Here is a 24,063-nt window from a genome sequence, read left to right as displayed (position 1 = left end):
GTTTAAATTGTAGTCACTTTCGAAGTACTCCCATTATCCTTCCCTCCCTCCCTCCCTCCCTCCCTCCTCTCTCTTTCTCTCTCTCTGTCTTACTCTTTCTCCCTCCCCCAAGCTACTCCAACCCAGGCACCTTCCCTACCTAGGGTCTGTGAGTAAACATCTTTGAACTTGTAAAACACACACACACACACACACACACACACACACACACACACACACACACACACCACTCCCATCCCCATCCCTCCCACAGCAACACAGAGGCAGCAGGGCACCAACAAGGAGCAGCAGAGAGCACACAACATAGTGGAAGCAGACAAAGCGCCACATAAGTGGGTCTTCCATCTCGCCCTAAGGTTGTCCTTCTCTGAATGAAGCAGAATTTCAAGGCAAAAAATATCCATAAAGAAACAATGTAATATCATGGAACCAACACAGGCTCTGGATTCAACTTGAGTCCTGAATCTTACTAGCTGTATCACCTTGTATGAGTTTTTTAATGTCTTTGAACCTTTGCTGTCTCATCCCTAAGATGGGGATCATCATTTCTACCTATAGGGGTTATTGCTGATAATAAAATAAGATAGTCACATAAAGCATATAGCATAGTGCTTCACACTTGGTTTGCACTTTATAAACTGCACGCAGGTGTAAATACACACACACACTCGGAAGCTCAGCCAAGGAGAGGGAATTTGCAGATCGGTCTAACCCCAATTTGTTACACAGATAGAGCAGGAGATTGACACAAAAACTAAAATCTAGAGGTCAAAACTATCCACAATTACCCCCAGGAATAAAAGGAGCTTTATCCAACTTCATTTTATAACCACTCCTTGTTTATCTGGGCAGTGCAGTGTAAATGAGGATGATGATAGACCATTATAATAATAGCAATTCTCAATCACATTCAGACCATGAGCCAAACCCTGTGCTAAGCGTTTCTCCTATGAACAGCAATCGCATGTGCTAGGTACTACTACTATTCCCATTTTAGCATGTTGAGCCCCTTGTCACTGATCTAAAGGAACCAATAAAAAGAGAAAAGCCCTTGTAAACACACACACACACCACACACCACACACACACACACATACACACACACAACGGGAAGTCATTATTCTGTCTCCTCCCTGCATGACTGAAAAAGATTGCTGTAAGTCAGATCTATTAAGGGGGAGGAGGGACACAGACAAAGAGAGAGAAAAAACACAAACATTTATTGACTAACTTCAAAGAGCCAAGTGTGATGGTTGATATGTTCAGATGTTCTCTCTCCTTGATTTTCACAGTAACTATGGCTTATGCATCAAAATCCCCACAAAGATGGAAACCTGAGGGTCTGTGAGAGTAACAAAGCCAAGTTCACATGGCGATAAGGAGCATCAGTAAGGAGTGGTAAGGAGTGGGTATGAAACCTTCGTCTGTGCTGTCAGGTTTATGCTTCTCACCACCCCACTCATCACATGGACTGAAGTCTAGATACTAGGTTGCTGGGAAATGCGCTAAGATCAGAGACTGCACTGGCACATCACCTCTGGCTCCTCCAATTTCTCTCCTAGAAGCAGGGGAAGTTCAGCTAACCCTACTATTGCAGAACGCCCAGTGGACCACGGTTAATCATGTCCTCTCCCGCAGGTAGTGCTCCAGGATGTGACACAGTCTCGCTGGGGAGCCCAAGCCATTTGGCTGAAGTGTGAGTGCACTCTGTGTTACTAAACAGTCAGTTAATTTGACAATGGAGCACCAAAGTCATCACTTCTCTCTTCTTTTCTTAGAATTGCCCATAAGCAATAAGAAAGACAAAAAAGCAAAAGCATGGAGTCCATTTTCATTAAAACTTCTGTTCACCAAAATTCCAAACCTCAAGAGAGGAGCAAAGGCTGCCAGAAGGAAGGAAGACTGGACAGAGGTGTATTCAAGGAAAAGCAGGCAGAGGACACAGAAGGAGGGGAGGAGGACACACCAGGTTTCACACTGAAAACTCCAGGTCATGCAGAGATGCCAGGTGGCCTAGAATATGGCCCCGGCCCCTCCTCAGCCCAAGTCAAATATAATTAACTTGTCTCAGAAAGAGTCAACTCCTTTAAGAGTATTTAAGATTACGGAACAAGCCTAGAATCAGCACAAATATACCATAAGACACAGGAGGAGAGTCACACAAAAACAAACGGAGGGTAAAGAGAACACTCGCACAAAAATGTTACACAAAACAAATGAGAAATTGTCGCCAAACGTTTTATCATGAACTTAAGTAAAATAATGAAATCATTACTTCTATGAAGCAAGAGCATAAATCTCAGTTATAAGGGCTCAGGAAAGAGATGGTGGACGACAGGAGATAAATGTGGTATGCAGAGCCCAGGGAAGAAGTGAGGGAATCAAAGAAATAAAGACTGAAGCAAGAAGAGCAGAAAAGCAAGAGACGCTGGTGAGAGCATGGGAAGGGAAAGAGGATGGAAAGAAAGGGAGAAGGAGGGAAGAAGCGATGGAGAGAGGGAGGGGAAAGAAAGGAGAGAATAAAAATTATTAGAGAAAATTGTGGATATATTTCATATGTGTGTATATATAAAACATATGTACATGGCATTCCTTTTAAAAAAAAATGAAAAGGCTGGGCTCAGTGGCTCAGCCTGTAATCCCAGCACTTTGGGAGGCCAAGGTGAGTGGATGGCCTGAGCGCGTGGGTTCAAGACCAGCCCAGGAAACTTGGGGAGACCTCATCTCTACAATTCATAAAAAGTTAGCCAGGCATGGTAGCATGCGCCTGTAGTTCTGGCTACTTGGAAGGCTGAGGCAGAAGGATCGCCGGAGCCCAGTGGGTCGATGCTGGGGTGGCCGTGAGTGTGCCACCGCACTCCAGTCTGGGCGATGGAGTGAGACTCCAACTCAAAAAACAAAAATGAAACAGGCTGGGCACGATGGCTCATGCCTATAATCCAAGCACTTTGGGAGGCCGAGGTGAGAGGATTGCCTGAGCCCACAAGTTCGAGACCAGCCTGGGCAAATTGGTGAGATCTTATCTCTACAATAAATCAAAGACACTCCTATAGTTCCAGCTACTCAGAAGGCTGAGGTGGAAGGATCACCTGAGCCCAGTAGGTCAAGGCGGCAATAGACATGAGCATGCCACTACACTCCAGCCTGGGAGACAGAGTGAGACTCTCTAAAAAACAGAAAAAGAAACAAAACAAATATTGAAGGATACAAGACAAGAAAATTTTCCTGAACGCTAAGATATGAATGTACATATTAAAAGGGCATGCTGTGTCATCCCAAGAAAAGGCAACCCAGGCAATCAACACTAAGATATAACCAAATAAAATTATTGGACTTTAGAAATAAGGAAGGGATTCTTTGGGGCCAAAAGACCAAGTCTCTTATCACAGGAAGACTATCAAGTGGGCCTCAGATTCCACTCTAGAAGATGTAAAACGTCCAGCTTTGAATGCCCATGTGCAATGGCATAAAGTTTTCCTCCAGGGAAAAAAGGTGGGCAGCCCTGGTCACAGCAAAGCAGGCAGCTGTAGAATTGTGGGAAGGGCAAGGTCTTTAGAGTCACACAGACCTGGACCTGTGTCTGATCTTGGGTCATTTGACACCCTTGTACCTCAATTTCCACATTAGCAAAACAGAGATAATAATTCCTTTCTCCCTGCGCTAAACAAAATAACCAGCATCAAAGCTCTTAACACAGGGCCAGGCACCTGGTAGATGATTAACAAATGATTGTTATCATGTTTCAGCCTGAGAGCCATCACTGCAGTCCTGAGTTGTCCCTACCCCCCAAGCCCTTAGGATGCAGGGTGTGGAAGGAATCCTGTCACAAGGGTACCGTGGCTGCCTGTGGAATCCTCCCGGACATGAGCTGGAAGAGGGTCTGCAGGGGGTCATTGAGCGCCAGCGTGCTGGTGAAGCTGCAGAGAGAGAGAGATGAACGGTCAGTGAGGACCACACTCTGGGAGCCTCTGTACCCACTGCCGGCAGGGCTCAAGTTCTGACATTTTTCTGTGTGATTTTGGCAGCTTCTTTGGGACGTGCGCACCTCTTTGCTTTCTGCTGCTCCTCGGCCATATCTTTCCTTTGGAGGGAGATTGGCAGGATCATCATTCATTCCCACACCCTAGGCAGATCTCACTGTTGGAGGCAGGGGGAGATTTTCTGCACTTTGGCCCTGATGTCCTAGCTCTGGAATGACTATTTCTGTTGGCCTTCCTCATCACTGAGGTGACCCACCGATATCTCAAAGGAGGGCCGCATCCATTTGCCTGGAAGCCTTTCCCAGTAGTCCGGTCTCCCAGTCACCCCAAGTCCTGCTCCCCCAGCACTTCTCTGTGTCAAGCCTACAGCACTCAGCGCCATTTTTCTGGCTCACCACAAGCCTGGGACTGTTGTGCTTTTGCTCACAAGCACTAAATAGCCATTTTCAGTAACCAAAGAGGCGTGGAACAGGGACCAAAAATGACCCTGCTGGTGACAAACCATGGATATGCTTAACAAGGATATAATAAGCTCTACAGCTGATCTGAGATTTTAAGCATACTCCATAAGAGGTATTTTTCACAATTCACTGGGCCCCATCAAAAATCAATGGCCCAAGGCAAAAATCTGTAGCAGAGATGTATGCCCCAGTGTGGAGTTATGGGATATTCATTTTCAAAGCCCAGAGGAAAACCGTCCCTGAGAACACCATCTTTTACTCAACAGCACCCTTGCCACAGGAGCTTGGAGGACTTCTCATAATACAGCACCAGTGCTCTCCGTCACACCAGTCTCAGAGCATAATGAAATATCCCACGGTGTCACTGGGGTACTGAGGAAGACTGAGGGCTAGAGTAATCACGAGACTCAATGGAGGCCATCAACAAGAACAGGATCCCAGGTCATGTGACAGCCATTAGCTCTACAGAGTGAACTCAGAGCAGAAGTGCCATCATCTTATCCAACCTCTGCCCAACAGGATTTATGGCCAATTCAAAGAGATGCTCAGCTGAAAAGGTAGTCCATAGCTTGAACCAGTTCTAGAATTTATATAAGCACTTAAGGTAACATCTGTCACTGTCTAACCCAAGCAGAGAAAGAGGATCCCTCCCCACCCCACCCACCACATGTTTGGTCCTGCCAGCCCATAGAGGACTCATTCAGAAACCCTTCTCCATCCTGTGCCCCAGACCCAACCCCTCCATTGGATCCTGATTCTCTTCTTGTCTCTTTTGTTCTCTTATTCCAGACTCCTAGCTACATACCCTTTCTCCACCCTTATCTCATCCTGGTTGGGACACTCTTCCTGGTCCATGCTGGCACCCAGATCACAGTGTGTTGGCATCATTTCTGACCAAGCATGCCCCTTCAGTCTTGGCACCTCCCTACCTTAGATGCAGATTTCTGGACCTAATTCCCCATCCTATAGCTTCTTTTCCTACTGCAGTCCACAGCCCTACCACTCCACACCCCTACCCACCTCTCAGCACCCAGACCCTCACTGCAAGACTAAGTGGTAGACACCAACTTACACCAAAAACCCTTAGTCCTGAGGCTCCATCAAGGTGAATGTAGGTGGTCACCTATTCTCCACTGTTGGAACTTACTAGAACAGCCCCCTTCCTTCCCAACTCCCACCCCCCTCACAGAGAAGACTACCGCAATGTTGAAATCCACTTAACTTTTAGAAACTCTGACCCTGGGCAATTTTACTAACACATTGTATTCAATATAGCAGGCAGGAAGCATGTATCTGGGTCTAAACTATAATAATCTGGAGAGGCCAGGCTCGGTGGCTCAGCCTGTAATCCCATGCTTTGGGAGGCTGAAGTGAGTGGATTGCCTGAGCCCGCGGGTTCGAGACCCGCCTGGGCAACTTGGCAAGACCTCATTTCTACAATAAATCAAAAATCCATCGGACGTGGTGGCGCACGCCTGTAGTTCCAGCTACTTGGAAGGCTGAGATGGAAAGATAGCCAGAGCCCAGCAGGTCGAGGCTGCAGTGGCCGGGAGCATGCCACTGCACTCCAGTCTGGGTGACAGAGTGAGACTCCAACTCAAAAAATAATAATAATAATAATCTGGAGAAGAGGAATGCCATGTCCAGCTCAGAAACAAGAGCTTAGAAAGAGACCTGGAGTGTGAACATCTCAGGGCATCTTGCATGTCTCCCACCTTCACTCCCACCTCGATGCAGGGGGCCTCTACACTCCATGGGTCTTGTCCATCCCAACTCACCCACTCATGACCCAGTTGTAGGTCCTCGGGTCCATCTTGCTGGAGAGAAACAAAGCATGACCCCACAAGTGGTTCTTCATGGCCCATTCCAAGGCTTCCTGAAAACCAAACATCACATTCAACAGTGCCTTGCTCACGTTTCTCTAACAACAACCACAAAGTCCTGCACTTAGGCATGGCTGCATCCATGCATTCATGGAGTTGGGCTCCCAGAAGACTCCTAGAGCCTTGACGACAAACATGAAAAAAGAATAGCAAGGACGCAGGCTCTGCCGGGCCCAGTACTTTTCTCTAGGTATCCCCTTCTCCAGCCTTCACTGTATCAAAAGCCATTGTGCTATTTCATCAGCTTCCCCTCCAACATGGCTGCCAGTCAGCCCTATCTCTTCAGGAGAAGTTACATAATATTTGAATATCATGACTATAGTAAATAACCATGTATAGTATACTTAAAAATCACTAAGAGTAGATTTTGTGTTCTCACTACAAAAAAAATGACAAGAATGTGAGGTAGTGCCTGTTAATTAGCTCAATTCAGCCATCCCATAATGTGTGCATATATACATATATATTTAAATGTTGCATAAATAGATCTAATTTTTATTTGTCAATTTAAAAAATAAATTAAATAAGAAAAAGATAGAATTGTATATTTTTTAAAACAAGAGATTAAATATTTAAATGTAAAAATGAAGTCACAAAAGTGCTTCAGCTTTATTTTTATAAGTTAATTTTGAAACAGGAAAAACCTTTCTAAGTGTGACCTCAAAAAGTTGCAATTTTGGACAGAACGTTTTTAAGACTAATAAAGAGCTCCAACAAACCAATAAGTGAGGATCAAAGACTCAAATGTGAGAAATGAATGACAAAAAGTTCAAAGATTAAAAAATACTCAACTTCAGTCATAAGAAGAGAAACACAAAACCACAATAAGGCCGGGCACAGTGGCTCAAGCCTGTAATCCCAGCACTTTGCGAGGCCAAGGCGAGAGGATTACCTAAGCTCAGGGGTTTGAGACCAGCCTGAACAACTTGGCAAGACCTCATCTCTACAATAAATCAAAAAATTAGCCAGTCGTGGTGGTGCATGTCTGTAGTTTCAGCTAACTGGAAGGCTGAAGCAGAAGGATCGCCTGAGCCCAGCAGGTAGAGGGTACAGTGGCCATGAGTATGCCACTGTACTCCAGCCTGGGCAACAGAGTGAGACTCCAACTCAAAAAAAAAAAAAACCACAAAAAACACATACACACATTAAATTACATTCTTTTCACTTCTCAGATCAGTCCTACCAAAACATTTGAAAATACACTGCAGTGAGAATGTAGAGAAAAAGGCACTCTAGTACATTGCTGGTAGAGTGAATTGCTATGACCTCTATAAGGGCAATTTGTCAATATCTATCAAAGCTACAAACCATATGTTCTTTGATCCAACACTTCCACTTCTAGAAATTTCTCTTACATATATTTTCTCACACTGAGCAAAGTGACAGTAACCATTCATTGCAGCATTGTTGGTAATAGCAAAAGATTGGAAATAATCTTAATGCCAACCTTTAGAGGTTTAGTTACATTAATTACAATTTACCTATACAAAACTGTGCCAATGTGAGAAAGAATGAGGAAGGTAATTACGCAGGATATAGAACAGAGGTCAGCACAATATGGCCTGAAAGTCAAATCCAGTACACTGCCTATTTTGGTCCAGCCTATGGGCTAAGAATAGTTTTTACCTTTTTAAGTGATTAGAAAAAAATTAAAAGAAAAAATCTTATTTTAATTTTTTTTATTTTTGTAGAGATGGGATCTCACTGAGTTGCCCAGGTTGATCTCTAACTCCCAGGCTCAAGCAATCCTCCTGCCTCGGCATCCCAAAGAGCCGGGACCACAGGCATGAGTCACCGCAGCCAGTCAAAAACATAATATTCATTGTACATGAAAATACATGTAATTGAAATTTCTATGTCCATAAACGAATCTTACTTAAATGCAGCCACACCCACTCATTTCTGAACTGTCTGCGGTTGCTTTCACACCACAAGGGCAGAGTTGAGTAGTTGAGACAGAGACCTTGTGCCCATAAAGCATGAAATATTTTCCATCTGTCCTTTTATAGAAAAAGCTTGTTAACCTTTATAGAGAATGTTTTCTAAGATATTTTGTCAAATGAAAAAAGGAAGATACAGAAATGGTGTAGAGTATACTATAAGGAAAAAAGGGGGAAATAACTGTAAAACCATAACATATCTCTAGATAGTTCAGAAAGAGAAACTGGGTGACTGGGACATGAGGGTATTCCTTCCCCATTATATCTTTTATACTTTTTAATTTTTGAGTGAAATGGATTGAAACTGATTTTAATCCTATATTCAAATACTTGACTCTTTATGCATTTTGTAAAGTGTAATCTCAACTTCAGAATTAAGCTAGACACCATTAAAATACAGGGACTGCTTAAAATACAGTCCCTGACTTACGACTTAGCGATGGTGTGAAAGTGACCCACATTCAGCAGCAACCACACCTCCAGTACCCACACGAGCATTCTGCTTCTCACTTTCAGTATGGTAGTCCATACATTACAGGAGCTATTCAACATCTGATTACAAAATAGGCTTTGTTTTTGATGATTTTGCTCAACTGCAAGTCAAGGCAGGTGTACTGAGCACATTTAGGGAGATGAGGCTACGCTATGCTGTTCAGGAGATTAGGTGCATTAGGTACGTTTTTGACTTATGATATTTACTATCTAACAGTGGGTTTATCAGAATGTAAGCCCATCATAAGTCGAGGAGCATCTGTATTCAATACTAGTAGGCAAACCCTAGCTACAGCAACAGGAGCATCATTTGTAAACAAACTTTCTAGAAATCAATTCAGTGTATCTGTGAAGAACCTTTAAAAGTGCATACCTAGCCAGGCTCAGTGGCTCAGCCTGTAATCCCAGCACTTTGGGAGGCCGAGGTGAGCGGATTGCCTGAGCCTGTGGGCTCGAGACCAGCCTGGGCAACTTGGTGAGACCTCATCTTTACAATAAATAAAAAAATTAACCAGGCTTGGTAGCATGCATCTGTAGTTCTGACTACTTGGAAGGCTGAGACAGAAGGATCTCCAGAGCCCAGCAGGTCGACGCTGGGTGGCCGTGAACGTGCCACTGCACCCCAGCCTGGGCGACAGAGTAAGACTCCAACTCAGAAAAAAGTGCATACCTTTTACGTACCCAGTAATTTCACTTTTAGAGATATAGCCCTTAAAAATAAAACAAGAGATCAGTCAAAGACTTATGAAACAAGATGTGTGAATGGCATAATGAATAATAGTTGACAAAAATGTAGGTAGTCTCTATATTCAATAATAGTGGGAAACTTGTAATAGTCATATATTCAATAATAGTGGAATGGTTAAATAAAGCATATGTATTCATATCAAATAAGGAATAACGGGTAATCTTTTGTTAATGGTGCTATTAGAGCACATTTAATGTCATGGGGATATTTCACCGGGTAATCTTAAGTTTAAGAAATAAACAGTTGTACATGTAATTTTCTTTTCTTTTTATAATATATGCATGGAAAAATGCTGGAAGTAAATCTGCCAAAATGTTAACAGGTGTTCTCTTTTAACGATAGGACTGTGAGAGTTTTTATTTTTTTCTCTGTACCTTTCTGAGCTTCTCATGTGCTCCGTAAAATGAGTGTATATTATTCAGATCATTAGAGGAGGGGTGAGTGGTGGAGAGTGATAGAGCCTACTTCTTAAAAACAAATATGGAGAAGGGGCATACTTGCCTTCTTCCTTCCATAGTAGAGCAGTTTAGTGAATTTCTCCACAATCTGTGCAGGCGTCTCCACGCTGGGGGGGATCTCCCCAGTGAGCAGGTTGGGGGTCCCGGAGCTCAGCACAGGCCAGTCCTCATCCGTCAGGTTGATGAGGTTGGCCACTGGGGGCTGCCTCTTGTACTTCTCCAGCTTCCTGCAGTCTTGCATCAGCAGCTCGGCGATGTCAGACCCCACCATGGACTGTAAGGCAAGGAGGGTTGTCTTGGGGAAGAATCCCACTAGTCCTCACACTGGCAGCCTCACCTGGAGACTGCAGGCACCAAGGCTCTGCCCTCTACATGAGGAAGCCAGTCAGGCAAACACAAGGCAGTCCTTTCTTGGATTGCTATCTTCAAACTTCAGCTTTACTATGGTGGTTTTTTTTTTGCTTTTTGTTTTGTTTCATTTTGTTTTTGTTTTGGAGTCTCACTCTGTTGCCCAAGCTGGAATGCAGTGGCACCATCACTGCTCACCACAGTCTCGATCTCCTAGGTTCAGGCGATCCTTCCACCTCAGCCTCCCGAGTAACTAGGACTATAGGTATGTACTATATAGTGGTTATTTTCTGCCACAGATCTTACCAGGAGCCACAAATCTCAACAGGAACATTCAGTTTCACAGGCATATTATCTGGCTGGTGTGATAACCCAGGAACTGTCCAATAATCCCAGGCCAGGGAAGAAACCATTAGGGGAAAGGATTGAGCTAGCAGCTGGTGTTGACATTAGAACAATTTTTCCCCCTCGGGGTACCTCATTGATTATTTAATATTGCTTTTCATAATCATGCCATAAACTGAATCTTATCAATCCCACAAAGACTTAAATTTCAGTTTGGCCAGGTATGGTGGCTCACACCTGTAATCCCAGCACTTTGAGAGGACAAGGCAGGAGGACTGCTTGAGCCCAGGAGTTTGAGACCAGCCTGGGCAATACGGCAAGACCTTGCCTCTACAAAAATTCAAAAAATTAGCTGGGTGTTGTATCATGCACACTGGTGGTCCCAGTTGTAGGAGGCTAAGGTGGAAGGATTACCTGAACCCAGGAGGTCGAGGCTGCAAAGAGCCATGATTATGCCACTGCACTCCAGCATGAGTGACAAAGTAAGACCTTGACTCAAAAAAAAAAAAAAATCAGTGTGGCCTGCACCTGCTCTCCCATCAGAGCAGTAACTTACCCCATTCTGGCGACAAAGGAGAACCAACAGTTGCCACAGCAGAGCCAAGTCTCTGCTCCTTGGTGACTCAGACTTGCGGCTCTGAGCTGCTTTCTGCTGGCAAAACGTCATGATATCCATCTTGTGCACATCCTCCCTGTGGAAAAATTTCAGGGAGCACAGAGTGAGCAAGCAGGTGCTTCCCCAGCTCAGGACCCAGGCACCTCCCACAGTGGGCACAGTTGACTGGGTGGGGCTGAGACACAACCCTGACAACCCAGGGCCCAGGTAATGAGTATGCAGCTACAGGATAGCTGTTTCCATGTGCAGAATCAGAAGGGATTTCAGAGATTCTCTCATATACCCACTCCATTTTACAGATGAGGAAACTGAGCCTCAGAGACCTAAGTGACTGCACAGGATGCCAGGTAAAAAGGACTTTGAAATCTGAGTCTAAATCTGGGTCTGCCTTTTGGTAAAGACAACTTTCTTATCTCCTCTGAGCCTCAGCCTTTTCTTCCAAAATAGGGAGATTAAAAAAACTTACCTCCATACAAAAAGGAATTAGCACATTGTGCAGCCTGTATTAAGTGCTCAATAAAAGGACATTAGTATTTGATAAAGATTATCCAATGTACCTCAGTGTCTGAATACCCAACTCAGTTCTCTACCCTCTCATCTCTGTACCTATGTAAGAATTAAAGACAATACCCATTTTTACTTGAAGGAGCTTTCAAATTCCAGATGGGGACTGTCTTGGAAGGGGGCTTCAGGATAAGAACACATTTATACAGTAGTGACGGTATTTAAAGGGCGTCCACGTGCATAATCTCACTTGAGATGCACAACCAAGGCCGGGGTAGGGACAGCAGGTGTTCACCACTTCCCAGGTGGAAAATTCAGGCTTTGTTGGGAGCCAGTCACAGAGGCCCACTGAGCATTAGGGATCAGGAAGGGCCGTTGACCCCGAGACCACTAGGATGCGTTCGGGAGCTATTGACCCCATTTCCTCCCCCTTTCTACTCAGCACTAACCAGATTAAGCTCCTGTGAGCTCAAAACATACAAACTCTGAGATCGGGACAAACACAAGCTAACTTCAGAAGCTCATTGCTCCCATTCTTCCACAAATTGCAGTTTTGGCTTTCACACAACTTATAATTCAAACTTGGGTCACATCTAAGAGCCTTAGTATTGGTCACAGGTTTCTGGGTCATGATCTTAGGATTTACTGAAGTTGAATAAATAGATTAAGGTTTCATCAATTAGGTTATGGGATTATACCTGAAAGAACATCCGGTGGGTGGGGAACGCCCCTCACACACCTGTGTATAAAAGACCAGTTGTAATTCCCATTAAATGGCTTCTGCACTAGACTGGGGTCCAGTCTCTTTCTTTCTCTCTCTCTCTCTCTCTCTTTCTCTCTTTCTTCTTCCCCCCAATCGCCAACACTGTCTCCACCTTTGGGGTACCCTGAACCCGGCTGGAGCAGGTCTCCAGCAAGTGGCACCTGAACGTGGGACCTCAAGACTTTTACAGGATCTAAGAGCCATTAATGCCACCATGGAGGCTATGGGTGCATTGCAGCCCAGGCTGCCATCTCCGGTTGCTATTCCTGCCGATTCTTGTTTGGATTCCTGATCAATTTATTCAAAATGCCCCCGCTAAACTGAAGACTGAGACGGGTGGCATGGACCCTGTAGACTCAAAGGAATAGACGTGGAGCAATGCCTACCAACCATTACATGCTGAACAGGATTTGCAACACTCGGCTAAACAAGAATTGCACCATCCACCCTGCCAGCCAAAGGAAGGAGGAACACTGACACACCAGATGAGAGAACTTTCATTGCAGAACAAAAACTTCCCTCTCAGATTATCCCAAAATCAAGACAACACACTATCAGATGCTCTCTAAAAACTATAACAACATCTTCAGCGTCCGTCGTTCCCAATTACCAGCATGGGAGCAAATAGTGTTTCTGGCAGAAGAAGCAGGAGATATGGTAACTTCACAACATGCTAAAAACGTAAACAAAATAAGGGTTTTCACTTCCTTTGTCCTCTCCTATTCCTCCTATAACTCCAATTCCTGCTTTCCCTACTACTCTTGTTTTTTGTAATCTGTTCTGTGAGTCCCTTTGCCTTTATCTGGGAAGGAAGGGCAGGCGTCTATGGCCGTGGCGCCTATCTCTGACTTTCAGTCTTTCTCTTTAACCTTCGGAGAAGGGGCAGGTGCCAAAGGCCACGGCACCTGTCCCCAGCCTCCAGTCTCTCTCTTTTACCTTCGGAGAAGGGGCAGGTGCCGAAGGCCACGGCACCTAACCCCAGCCTCCAGACTTCTCACCCCCCTTTTTTTCCACCCACATGTCTCTTCTCAAGCAGGTGGCTCGGACAAAGGACTTATGAAGGAAGCTCTTGTTCACCTCCCATTTGTTTCTAACAACACTGAGAAGGACTGGCTGATCATTTCATGAGATTCTAGATATCCAATATGGAGACACTGTATTTATGACTCTAAAGTGGACTATTTTTTACCTTGTGTAAAACTTGACCTTATACTTCAAGGTTAGATGGGGAAAATCCCATCTCTGCTAGATGGCATATTAATGAATGGGTACCTCCAGTGTTAACATTGACCATAAAACATCAAAATGATGTTTATAATTTGTCTTGTAAACAAGTGTATTAACTAATTGTTTAACTGATGTTTCTTATAAGGGATTTGTTATTCTCAGACAGCCTCCTGTGAATATGGTTTAAAAACACTGTCGGAAAAGATTTTTGGAGTTACAGCCTTAATAGCTACTTTTCAGCTGTAGCATTACCTAAGGAAGTTCATACAGTTATGTTTGCTGATCGGCTATCTAAAAACATTTCTATTGCCATAGCTATTCAGGAAATCATAGACCAGAAGTTAGAAAGTAAGGTTAATGTTTTAGCAGTAGGGCAAGAACTTGTGACCTTAAAAATAAAATTGGCTCTCCAATGTCACTCTGAGTTTAAATCTGTCCATACTTGGGACAAAGTAACTTGGAATTTGGAACCATTCAGACCTGAGTATAGACCTTACTAAATTACATCAAGAAATTCAGGCATCATTTGCTAATCAAAAATCATTAATGTCTATACTCATCAATGTGGGAATTTGTGGAGCAGTGATTCTTTTGTTGCTGTGTTTACTCCCAATCATCTTCAGAGTGCTAAAGAAGAGCAATATGGAGTTTCATGGTTTCGTGCTAAAAAATAAAAAAGGGAGAGATGTTGGGAGCCAGCCACGGAGGCCCACTCAACGTTAGGGATCAGGAAGGGCCGTTGACCCCGAGACCACTAGGATGCGTTCGGGAGCTATTGACCTCATTTCCTCTCCCTTTCTACTCAGCACTAACCAGATTAAGCTCCTGTGAACTCAAAACATACAAACTCTGAGACTGGGACGAACACAAGCTAACTTTAGAAGCTCATTGCTCCCATTCTTCCACAAATTGCAGTTTTGGCTTTCACACAACTTATAATTCAAACTCGGGTCACATCTAAGAGCCTTAGTATTGGTCACAGGCTTCTGGGTCATGATCTTAGGATTTACTGAAGTTGAATCAATGGATTAAGGTTTCATCAATTAGGTTATGGGATTATACCTGAAAGAACATCTGGTGGGTGGGGAATGCCCCTCACACACCCGACTGTGTATAAAAGACCAGTTGTAATTCCCATTAAACGGCTTCTGCACTAGACTGGGGTCCAGTCTCTTTCTTTCTCTCTCTCTCTCTTTCTTTCTCTCTTCTTCCCCCCAATCGCTGACGTCATCTCCACCTTTGGGGTACCCTGAACCCGACTGGAGCAGGTCTCCGGCAAGGCTTGGAGAGGATAACTAACCAGTCCACCATGGTACCACTAGTCAGGAAGACGCCTGGGCCTGGGACACAGTTCCTCTGTCACCCAACTGTCTCCTCAGCAAAGGTTTTCTGAATGTGGATCAGAAATACGACTAGGCATTTAAAATCAGTTCCCAGTTCAGTCCTGCAGAGGGCAGACTTGCACACAGTCCAGTAACTCCAACACTGCTGAGGGATGTTATTTCTCTCTCCAGAAAAAAGCCACTGTTGCAAGAATTTATTTCCACTGTGATCCACTTGTCTATGATTTCCCAGGCTGTGCTCCACTTTTCTACTCATATCTATCGAGTACACAGAACATTAAAACTTCCTACCATGTAACTTCTGCAAAATGGAACTGATTTTAGATTTCTAAACTGTTAAGCTAATTTTTCTTTCTGTTTCTCAACTGTTAAGTGGCTTGTCAAAATGGCTCAGGCCACATTTGGCTCTATTTTGTAGCACAGAGAATTCTACTTCCATGGGGATAGGCATTTTCTTCCAAAGAAACCAAGAACAGAGCCCCAAAACGCTGATCTGGGCAGGAAAGTTTTCTAGATTTCAAAAGCCCTTGCTTGGCAGCTCTTACAGTAATTTACCTAATCAGGGGTCCTGAGAAACTTCTCATCTCTTCCTGTTCTTCAGAATCATTAAGAAAAACCTGAAACAAAAAAATCAAATTTTTGTCTTCAAAACTGTATCCACCCAATGCCCCCTTCAGTGAAGTCCAGAGTCAGACCTCGGGGCTATAGTCCAGGCTGTGGCTCCATGCCTTGTAGAAAAAAAACAAAGGAACAAAAGTGAAATATCTTGTGCTGAAGCTGAGCCACTAGCATCTCAGGGAGACAAAACTCTAGCATCACTTCTTTCAAAGAGCCCGGCCCATTCCTGCACCCTATAATCTAAGGGGTACCTGACCCAGCTTCCTGAAGATGCCCAGGTTCGGGAACAGGGAAGCAGGATAAGTATGTTAAGAGCAATTGGCCAGGCGCAGTGGCTCACGCCTATAATCCCAGCACTTTGGGAGGCGGAGGTGAGAGGATTGCCTGAGCCCATGGGTTTGAGACCAGCCTGGGCAACTTGAAGAGCCCTTATCTCTACAATAAACCAAAAAATTAGCTGGGTGTGGTGGCCTGCACCTATGGTTCCACTACCTGGAAGGCTAAGGTGGAAGGATCACCTGAGCCCAGGAGTTTGAGACCAACCTGGCAACATAGTCAGACCTCATCTCTACAAAAAAAAAATCAACAAATTAGCCAGATGTGGTGGTGCACACCTGTAGTCCCAACTACTCAGGAGACTAAGTTGGAAGGATCACCTGAGCCCAGCAGGTTGAGGCTGCGGTAGCCATGAGCGTGCCACTGCACTCCAGCCTAAGCGACAGAATGAGACTCTGATTCAAAAAAAAAAGAGTAGCTGAGTGAGCAGTGTGCCACCAATCCAGGGACACAGGATCTCGTTTACCTCCATGCTGTGCAGTTCCACAAGAGCTGTCTGCCCATCCATGGGGGAACTGGGCACCACACACACCAGCTGACCTCCTGGCCCAAAACTCACAGGTACGTGAGGGTTGTAGAACTTCACAAGTGCTTTGGAACCAGCTGTGGAGACATCCTCTGTCCAACAGATACAAATGGACATTATTAGCAATAATTCCATTACTTTTCTTTAGTTTAGAAATATGCCACAGATATATTTCTGTCCAAATTCTGCCTGTACCAAAATAAGATTCTGAGTGGGCTTCATAATTAGAAGAAGTCCATGTTCCATGCTCCAGTCAGATTTAAGCCTCTGAGAATGTGCCAGAATATCATGCATGGATTTGATGATTCAGTTCAAATGATAATGCCCCAGCCCAGACTCTCAATGATGGCAAGAGGTCAACAGGCCTCTGGCTTTCGAAGTCTCTATACTCATGACAGCCTCCTGTATCCAGGCAAAGCAACTGGGCTCTGGGTCCTGCTTTTGCTTTTTCTCATTCTCTCTGGTTTTCACTCGCTTCACTTACTACTTAAAAGCACCACTGAGTGTCCCCTCACCCAGCCTGACAGTGGCTAAGGGCAGTGTTCTCTTCTGAGAATCAGCCATGATGCAATCGTCACTACAAGTAAAAAGATGGCAGTGGAGGCCAAGTCTCTCCATCCAGGAGGCCTACCTAAGCAAATGGGGCGGAGAATGATCTGTCCCTGGAAGTACAGGGAAGGGTGACGTTCCCAGAGACCTGCCACCCAGCCTTTCCTCGTCAGCCTCCACCCACTCCTGTGATCACATCAGCACCCACCAGCCTGAAGTGGACTCCAAGCCACTGAAGCCACGGGATCATATTGCTCAGGGACATTCGCCATGTACTGGCTGAGCTCGTAACCGCTGGAGCTGAGGCCGGACTCGTGCTGTCGGAGGAGGTTGGACTCACTGGTCAGCGATGGCTGAGAGTTAAAGACAACAAAAATACATGGGAAGAAGTTTCCGAGAACTGGTCTTCTCAAGTGTTCTTTCAAAGAAACAAAATCCAAACTTTCCAATGCATACAGTGACGGTGGGTGTGTTGAAAGGCGAAGAGGGGATCATTCCATGACAGGTGTTTGCCAAAGGATGTATGGTGGCCCAGTGGGAAGGGTGCAGGCCCTGGGTCGGGGGCCTTGAGTTCAAACCTCAACTTTAGGCAATAGCCAGCCATCGCGACCTTAGACCAGTGACTTGGGCTTTCTGAGATAAATGCCTTCATCTGTGACACTAATGATATATCTTCCCTGGATATCGCAAATGCTTCCTCATATATTCACCCACCAACTATTTAGTGAGCACCTATTATGTTCCAGGTGCTGTGCTTCCCCTTTGGATACAGGTGTACAAGAAATTCCTAGAACTTACATTCTGGAAGCATATGAGTTTAAACAATTGATTCAAAAGCTCTTTGTGCACTGTAACATGCTATGCACATGTGTGTGCCTGCTATCACTGTGTTGCTACCATTAGCTGTAATAGTACACACCCTGCCTTTTTAAACTCTATGTATATAGAAGAAACAGTCCTCAAAAGTCCTACAAATCTAATTAGGGAGACAAAATTAATACAAGACTGGCCAAAATTAAGAGTCATCTCTGAGCCGGGCTCGGTGGCACAGCCTGTAATCACGCGCTTTGGGAGGCTGAGGTGAGTGGATGGCCTGAGCCAGCGGGTTCGAGACCTGCCTGGGCAACTTGACGAGACCTCATCTCCACAATAAATCAAAAATTAGTCAGGCGTGGTAGCGCGCACCTGTAGTTCCAGTTACTTGGAAGGCTGAGGCAGAAGGATCGCTGGAGCCCAGTAGGTTGAGGCTGCAGTGGCCGGGAGTGGCCACTGCACTCCAGTCTGGGTGACAGAGTGAGACTCCAACTCAAAAAAATAAAATAAAATAAAATAAAATAATGACTTAGACAAAGTGATTCATCTCAGTGACTACCAAGCAGGCCAGCTCATAGTGTGTCCAGTGTGTTTGCCCTATTCCACACTGGAGACCCTAAAGACAGACAGGTGACAGATGTGCAAGTGACAATGGCTTTAAGAAAAAAGGCCAGCCAGGCTCAATGGCTCAGCCTGTAATCACGCGCTTTGGGAGGCTGAGGTGAGTGGATGGCCTGAGCCAGCGGGTTCGAGACCTGCCTGGGCAACTTGACGAGACCTCATCTCCACAATAAATCAAAAATTAGTCAGGCGTGGTAGCGCGCACCTGTAGTTCCAGTTACTTGGAAGGCTGAGGCAGAAGGATCGCTGGAGCCCAGTAGGTTGAGGCTGCAGTGGCCGGGAGTGGCCACTGCACTCCAGTCTGGGTGACAGAGTGAGACTCCAACTCAAAAAAATAAAATAAAATAAAATAAAATAATGACTTAGACAAAGTGATTCATCTCAGTGACTACCAAGCAGGCCAGCTCATAGTGTGTCCAGTGTGTTTGCCCTATTCCACACTGGAGACCCTAAAGACAGACAGGTGACAGATGTGCAAGTGACAATGGCTTTAAGAAAAAAGGCCAGCCAGGCTCAATGGCTCAGCCTGTAATCACGCGCTTTGGGAGGCTGAGGTGAGTGGATGGCCTGAGCCAGCGGGTTCGAGACCTGCCTGGGCAACTTGACGAGACCTCATCTCCACAATAAATCAAAAATTAGTCAGGCGTGGTAGCGCGCACCTGTAGTTCCAGTTACTTGGAAGGCTGAGGCAGAAGGATCGCTGGAGCCCAGTAGGTTGAGGCTGCAGTGGCCGGGAGTGGCCACTGCACTCCAGTCTGGGTGACAGAGTGAGACTCCAACTCAAAAAAATAAAATAAAATAAAATAAAATAATGACTTAGACAAAGTGATTCATCTCAGTGACTACCAAGCAGGCCAGCTCATAGTGTGTCCAGTGTGTTTGCCCTATTCCACACTGGAGACCCTAAAGACAGACAGGTGACAGATGTGCAAGTGACAATGGCTTTAAGAAAAAAGGCCAGCCAGGCTCAATGGCTCAGCCTGTAATCACGCGCTTTGGGAGGCTGAGGTGAGTGGATGGCCTGAGCCAGCGGGTTCGAGACCTGCCTGGGCAACTTGACGAGACCTCATCTCCACAATAAATCAAAAATTAGTCAGGCGTGGTAGCGCGCACCTGTAGTTCCAGTTACTTGGAAGGCTGAGGCAGAAGGATCGCTGGAGCCCAGTAGGTTGAGGCTGCAGTGGCCGGGAGTGGCCACTGCACTCCAGTCTGGGTGACAGAGTGAGACTCCAACTCAAAAAAAAAAAAAAGGAGTCATCTCTGTAGACTCTTTGCAAATTTTCCTTAAATCCAAAATTATTCTAAAATAAAAAGTTTATTTTAAAAAGGAGCTCCTTTTTGTGGCCCAGCTGGTACACACAGTAAGATTTTAGAGAGAGACAAAGAGTTAGAAAAGGTTTCAAGCCCTGCTTCTCAATTCTGAATTAAAAGAGTCTGGCAACTTTCCACTTCCTGAGTGAACCAAATTGCTAGTCTCCTGGGGTCAAAAACACTTAACACCTGGTGGAAGCCTTTCCTCTTTCCAGCACCTTGGAGTGACTTGGGTGACATTTCCTGATCCAGTCAATTTGCCAAAAATACAGAATAGCCTGATCCAAGTCTCAGATTCATACATGCAACTGAAGCAGGAAGGCAGGGGAAGGAGGAGGCTTGTGTGGAGGTTCTGACAAGAGAAAGGAATAGGCCCACAGACAGTTGACCACTGGAGGTCCCTCCCCAACGGCCCTACCCTGCCACCGCTCACAGTGTCGACAGCGATGCATGCCCATGGCCTCCAGCCCCCACGTCACTTCAAGTTACCTTATTATTGTGGGCCCCAGTAGGCAGACTCTCTGAGAACGTCTCCTCAGGCCTCTCCTGTCCAGAGTTGGAAGCAGGGTTGTCTTTATAAAGGTGCCAACTGCTGGATCTGCAGCAAAGTGACAGGAGTGGTGAGCCGGATCCTGAACACGTCAGCGAGGCCGAGGCGCTCTCTGCCAGAAGCTGTCCTGCTCCAGAGAGTGGGTAGGTGCCAGCCTGGCCCAGATACCCCAGGGAGAAACGTTTCCTAGCCCCTCACCTCACCCTACTAATCCCAGACAAACAGGAGTGCCTGCGTTTCACAGGGCAGTTACTGGAAGCGGCCTCTGACCCTCTGCAGCCTGACATTCTAGAATGGTTTAAATCAAAGCATGTGGGTTGGTGAACACCAGAGCCGAGGGCACCAGGACAGATGCTTGGGCAAAAGCCTCTTCCCTGCTCTGCCTTATCCCAAGGGGATGTCCAGTTCTCGGAGCCCAGGAGTAGGCTGAGGGAAAGCATCCCAGCCCCAGATCAGATCCAATCCCGAGAGCTTTCGCTAAGCCACATCTGTCCTGAGGCCAAAACATAGAAGGTAGGCCCCTCCTTTGGGACAGACCTCAAGTAACTCACAGGACTCAGACTAGCACAGGTTTGGGAAAAGCTTCTCAGAGATAAGAAGTTCTCCTCCAAGGGCCAGGCCTAATCTGGACCACTCCCATCTCCTGGGACTGGAACAAAGACAGATGGGCTTTAGGAGGTGAGGGACCTGCATTGGACGCCACAAGATTTGCCTGACAAGTCTGAGTTCAAATTATGCCAAACTGGCCTGTCCTTTCACACTTACTGGAACTGACTCTCACTGTTTGTTCCAAATGGACTATTCTGGTTTTCATGATGATGCTCATGGAAGTACTTTTGATCTCGGTAATCTTCATGCCAGATATAAGGACTCCCTTGCCTCGGCACTGCACCCTCAGAGAAAACAAAATAGACAGGTCATTCATCCTGTTTCTGGAAGTTCTTCAGAAGGCAATAGCGAGTTGTGAGGCTGAGTTCCCAGAGCACAGTAGGTCTAAAAACATACTTGTTAAGTTGAATTAAAGTGATAGGCAAAAGCTAGGAATGTCTGTAAGCTGCCCCTCGGTCCTCTCTAAGTCAATTAGCAGGGTGCTATACAATTATAGAGTGGTGGAGGTCAGAGTGTGTGTGTGGCAGGGGAAAGAGTGTGGGTATGTATTTAACGTTGAAACAGATTTTTCTTTGCTAACAGGCCACAAGTCGCCATTAACACACACATCCTCTACCTCTTAGTACAGGGCACGCAGCTTCTAGCTGGGCATGTCTGTCGCCCTCAGAAGACAGGATGGTCAGACTCCTATGACAGCCCAGCATACAGTCACAGCCCTTAGAAACTGACTTCACTGCTGCTTGCTCAGAGACCATGATTTTGGCTATAAGAAGGAGTAGGAGGAATCGTGGACCAAGTGCAAACAGCACACAGCACTAGTATACCGATGATTGTTTCACATAGGGAGGAAAACTACTCCTCCTTTTCTCCTCAAGACATCTAGAAGAGGCATCTCTGCTGTGTCTCATCTTACCAAGAAAGGATGCCCAAGGTGAGCTCTCTGAACACGGCTCCTTTTGTCTCTACCCACCTGTACTGCCAGCATCACCATCCCTGAACCCCAAAGGTTCCTCAGAGATGCTTCCATACCTCTTTCCTCCTGCAGCCACTGTGGGTGACCATGATAGTGATGACTTCCATAAGCATATTCCTCCCTCCATGCTGGAGAGGAGCTCTGATACGGGTGCTCATAGCCTGGCCTAGAATATTGCAAAGAAGGCCAGTCAGTCAGGGATGGGCGTGGTAAGGGGAAAAACCAGAGGACTCAGCAAGCTAAACCACTTCAGGGGACAGACTGTGCCCCCAGTCTAGAATCTTCTTTAATTCTAGAGCCTGTAAACAGAAAATTCAGAATCAGAGCAGGACTAGGGCCTTTGTAACATCACAAGGCTAGACTTTCTATAGTAAAGTTTTTTAAATTTAAAACTTTGAAAAAAAACTTTTTTATTTAAAACTCTTATTTTCACGGTAAACTCTTACTCCCCAAATACATACATCTGACAATACAAAGAGATGTCATCTTAGAAAACTGTCTTGATACTACCTGAGAAAACCACTTCCTGAGACAACTCTAAGTCCCCAATATGCCATTGTAATTCCTGTGCATGTTATAGATGGAGATGAGATTAAAAAGTCAAAAGTCTTAAATCTGATTACTTTTATAGACTCTGTCCCTAACAAATCTCCCTTTGAGAACTCAACAAGCCAAAAAGATTGGGGAAAGGAACATCATGTTGTTACAGTTTTTAATCAATCGATAACTCTTCAGTTTTTCACAAGGGCAAAATTCTTTACAAGTATTTTCATAATTTCAACCCCAAAATCTGTAGGCCAGTAAATATCATCCTAACTGGATGGCTTAGAATATTCCACTGGACTTACTTAGAAATAGTAAGTCCAGTGCTATCAGTTAGACCTTAAGGGAGCAGGAATTCTACAACCTAGAACTACCTCACCGTCACCACTTCCTTTTGAACTTGGAGCCTGCAAGTTTATATCTACTGTCTCTAAGGTCGATTTTCTACCAACTCCCATTCATTCTATACTGATTTTTGTGTATGCCTATTGCACTCCAGGTACTGTCCTAGACACTAGGGATCTTCTTGGTGCTAGTGGAGTCATTCAAATGCCAGGTCAGAGTGGTCCAATGACAATGAGGAACTTCCTATAGAGAGCCCTGGAAAAACCCTTCCATAGTCTACATACATTGCCTTTTGCAATCTCAGCACAAGAAGGTCCCATCTGCCTCTTGAATTTCACCACTTTTTCTACCCCCTATCCTAATACCCAATCACATTGTGATGGATTTTTAAGAAGTTCCACTGAGGATAAAGAGGCGGTAAATACTATCTTCGGGCACCAAAAACCATTTAGGAAGAGTATAGGATTTAGCTAAGGCCATGTAGGGTAGAGGAGAAAAAAGAACAAGAAAAAAGAGGATAAATAAAAGGAAAAGGAAGAAGGAAAAGAACACTCTGTCCACACATGTTTAGGGGAGCTGGGTTCCTCCCAAGGGCTAAAGCCATACCTTGAATACAACTGACTTAGATAGCCACTTTCGTAATAGTTGAACCCGGACACAGGCTGATGCCATTCCCCAGGCCTGGTTGCATAATGGGGCTGCTGTTGGTCCACCCTGGAGTCCTGCTGTGGCTGGGGGCTCCCACTGGGGACTCCTTCTTCCCACCGAGGAAACCTCTCTCCACTGTGCCGAGAGAGAGGAACAGGCCGATGATGGCCATCTCTCCAAGGTCCTCGGTTTGGATCCTTTGACGGAGCTGAGGGCTTTCCCCGGGGCTGGGGTGGCCTCTGGGGCACCCAAAGTTCCATCCCTGACCCTCCAAGTTTCTCTTGAGTTTTCAGTCAGTTGTGTCGTTATTTTATATTCCTGCAAACAAAACAAAAGGGAAAAAAATCATCATTTTGAGCTGTCAACGTGGTAGTTGATTAGGTTTTGTGAAAAGAGCAGCTATGACCTTTGAAATCTATCTGAAACAAACCATATGGGCACAGATTCAGAGAAATCTGAAGAAAAAAAAACCTCAAGCATATACATGAACTAAATAACAGGCTAGACAATTAT

At 45.3% G+C, this 24,063-nt stretch overlaps 1 protein-coding gene across 1 annotated transcript in view; it reads right to left on the bottom strand.

The window, feature by feature from the left end:
* Positions 1-23,810, bottom strand: part of SEC16B (SEC16 homolog B, endoplasmic reticulum export factor) — a 44,612-nt gene extending 20,802 nt beyond the window's left edge. The window contains exons 1-11 of the mRNA XM_008047978.1: positions 23,509-23,810; positions 22,071-22,180; positions 21,198-21,318; positions 20,372-20,480; positions 17,346-17,490; positions 16,529-16,680; positions 15,664-15,725; positions 11,212-11,347; positions 10,006-10,236; positions 6,220-6,317; positions 3,836-3,917 (exon numbers count right to left, since the gene is read on the bottom strand). Coding sequence (XP_008046169.1) covers positions 3,836-3,917; positions 6,220-6,317; positions 10,006-10,236; positions 11,212-11,347; positions 15,664-15,725; positions 16,529-16,680; positions 17,346-17,490; positions 20,372-20,480; positions 21,198-21,318; positions 22,071-22,180; positions 23,509-23,810 — 1,548 coding nt within the window. The remainder of the gene's footprint in view (positions 1-3,835; positions 3,918-6,219; positions 6,318-10,005; positions 10,237-11,211; positions 11,348-15,663; positions 15,726-16,528; positions 16,681-17,345; positions 17,491-20,371; positions 20,481-21,197; positions 21,319-22,070; positions 22,181-23,508) is intronic.
* Between the last annotated feature and the right edge of the window lie 253 nt (positions 23,811-24,063).

This window comes from Carlito syrichta, unplaced genomic scaffold (genome assembly GCF_000164805.1).
Source record: "Carlito syrichta isolate Samal-C Ts95f unplaced genomic scaffold, Tarsius_syrichta-2.0.1 Scaffold120443, whole genome shotgun sequence".
NCBI lineage: Eukaryota > Metazoa > Chordata > Mammalia > Primates > Tarsiidae > Carlito > Carlito syrichta.
Note: the sequence above shows the minus strand (reverse complement) of the source record. Positions and strands in the feature narration are given on the sequence as shown.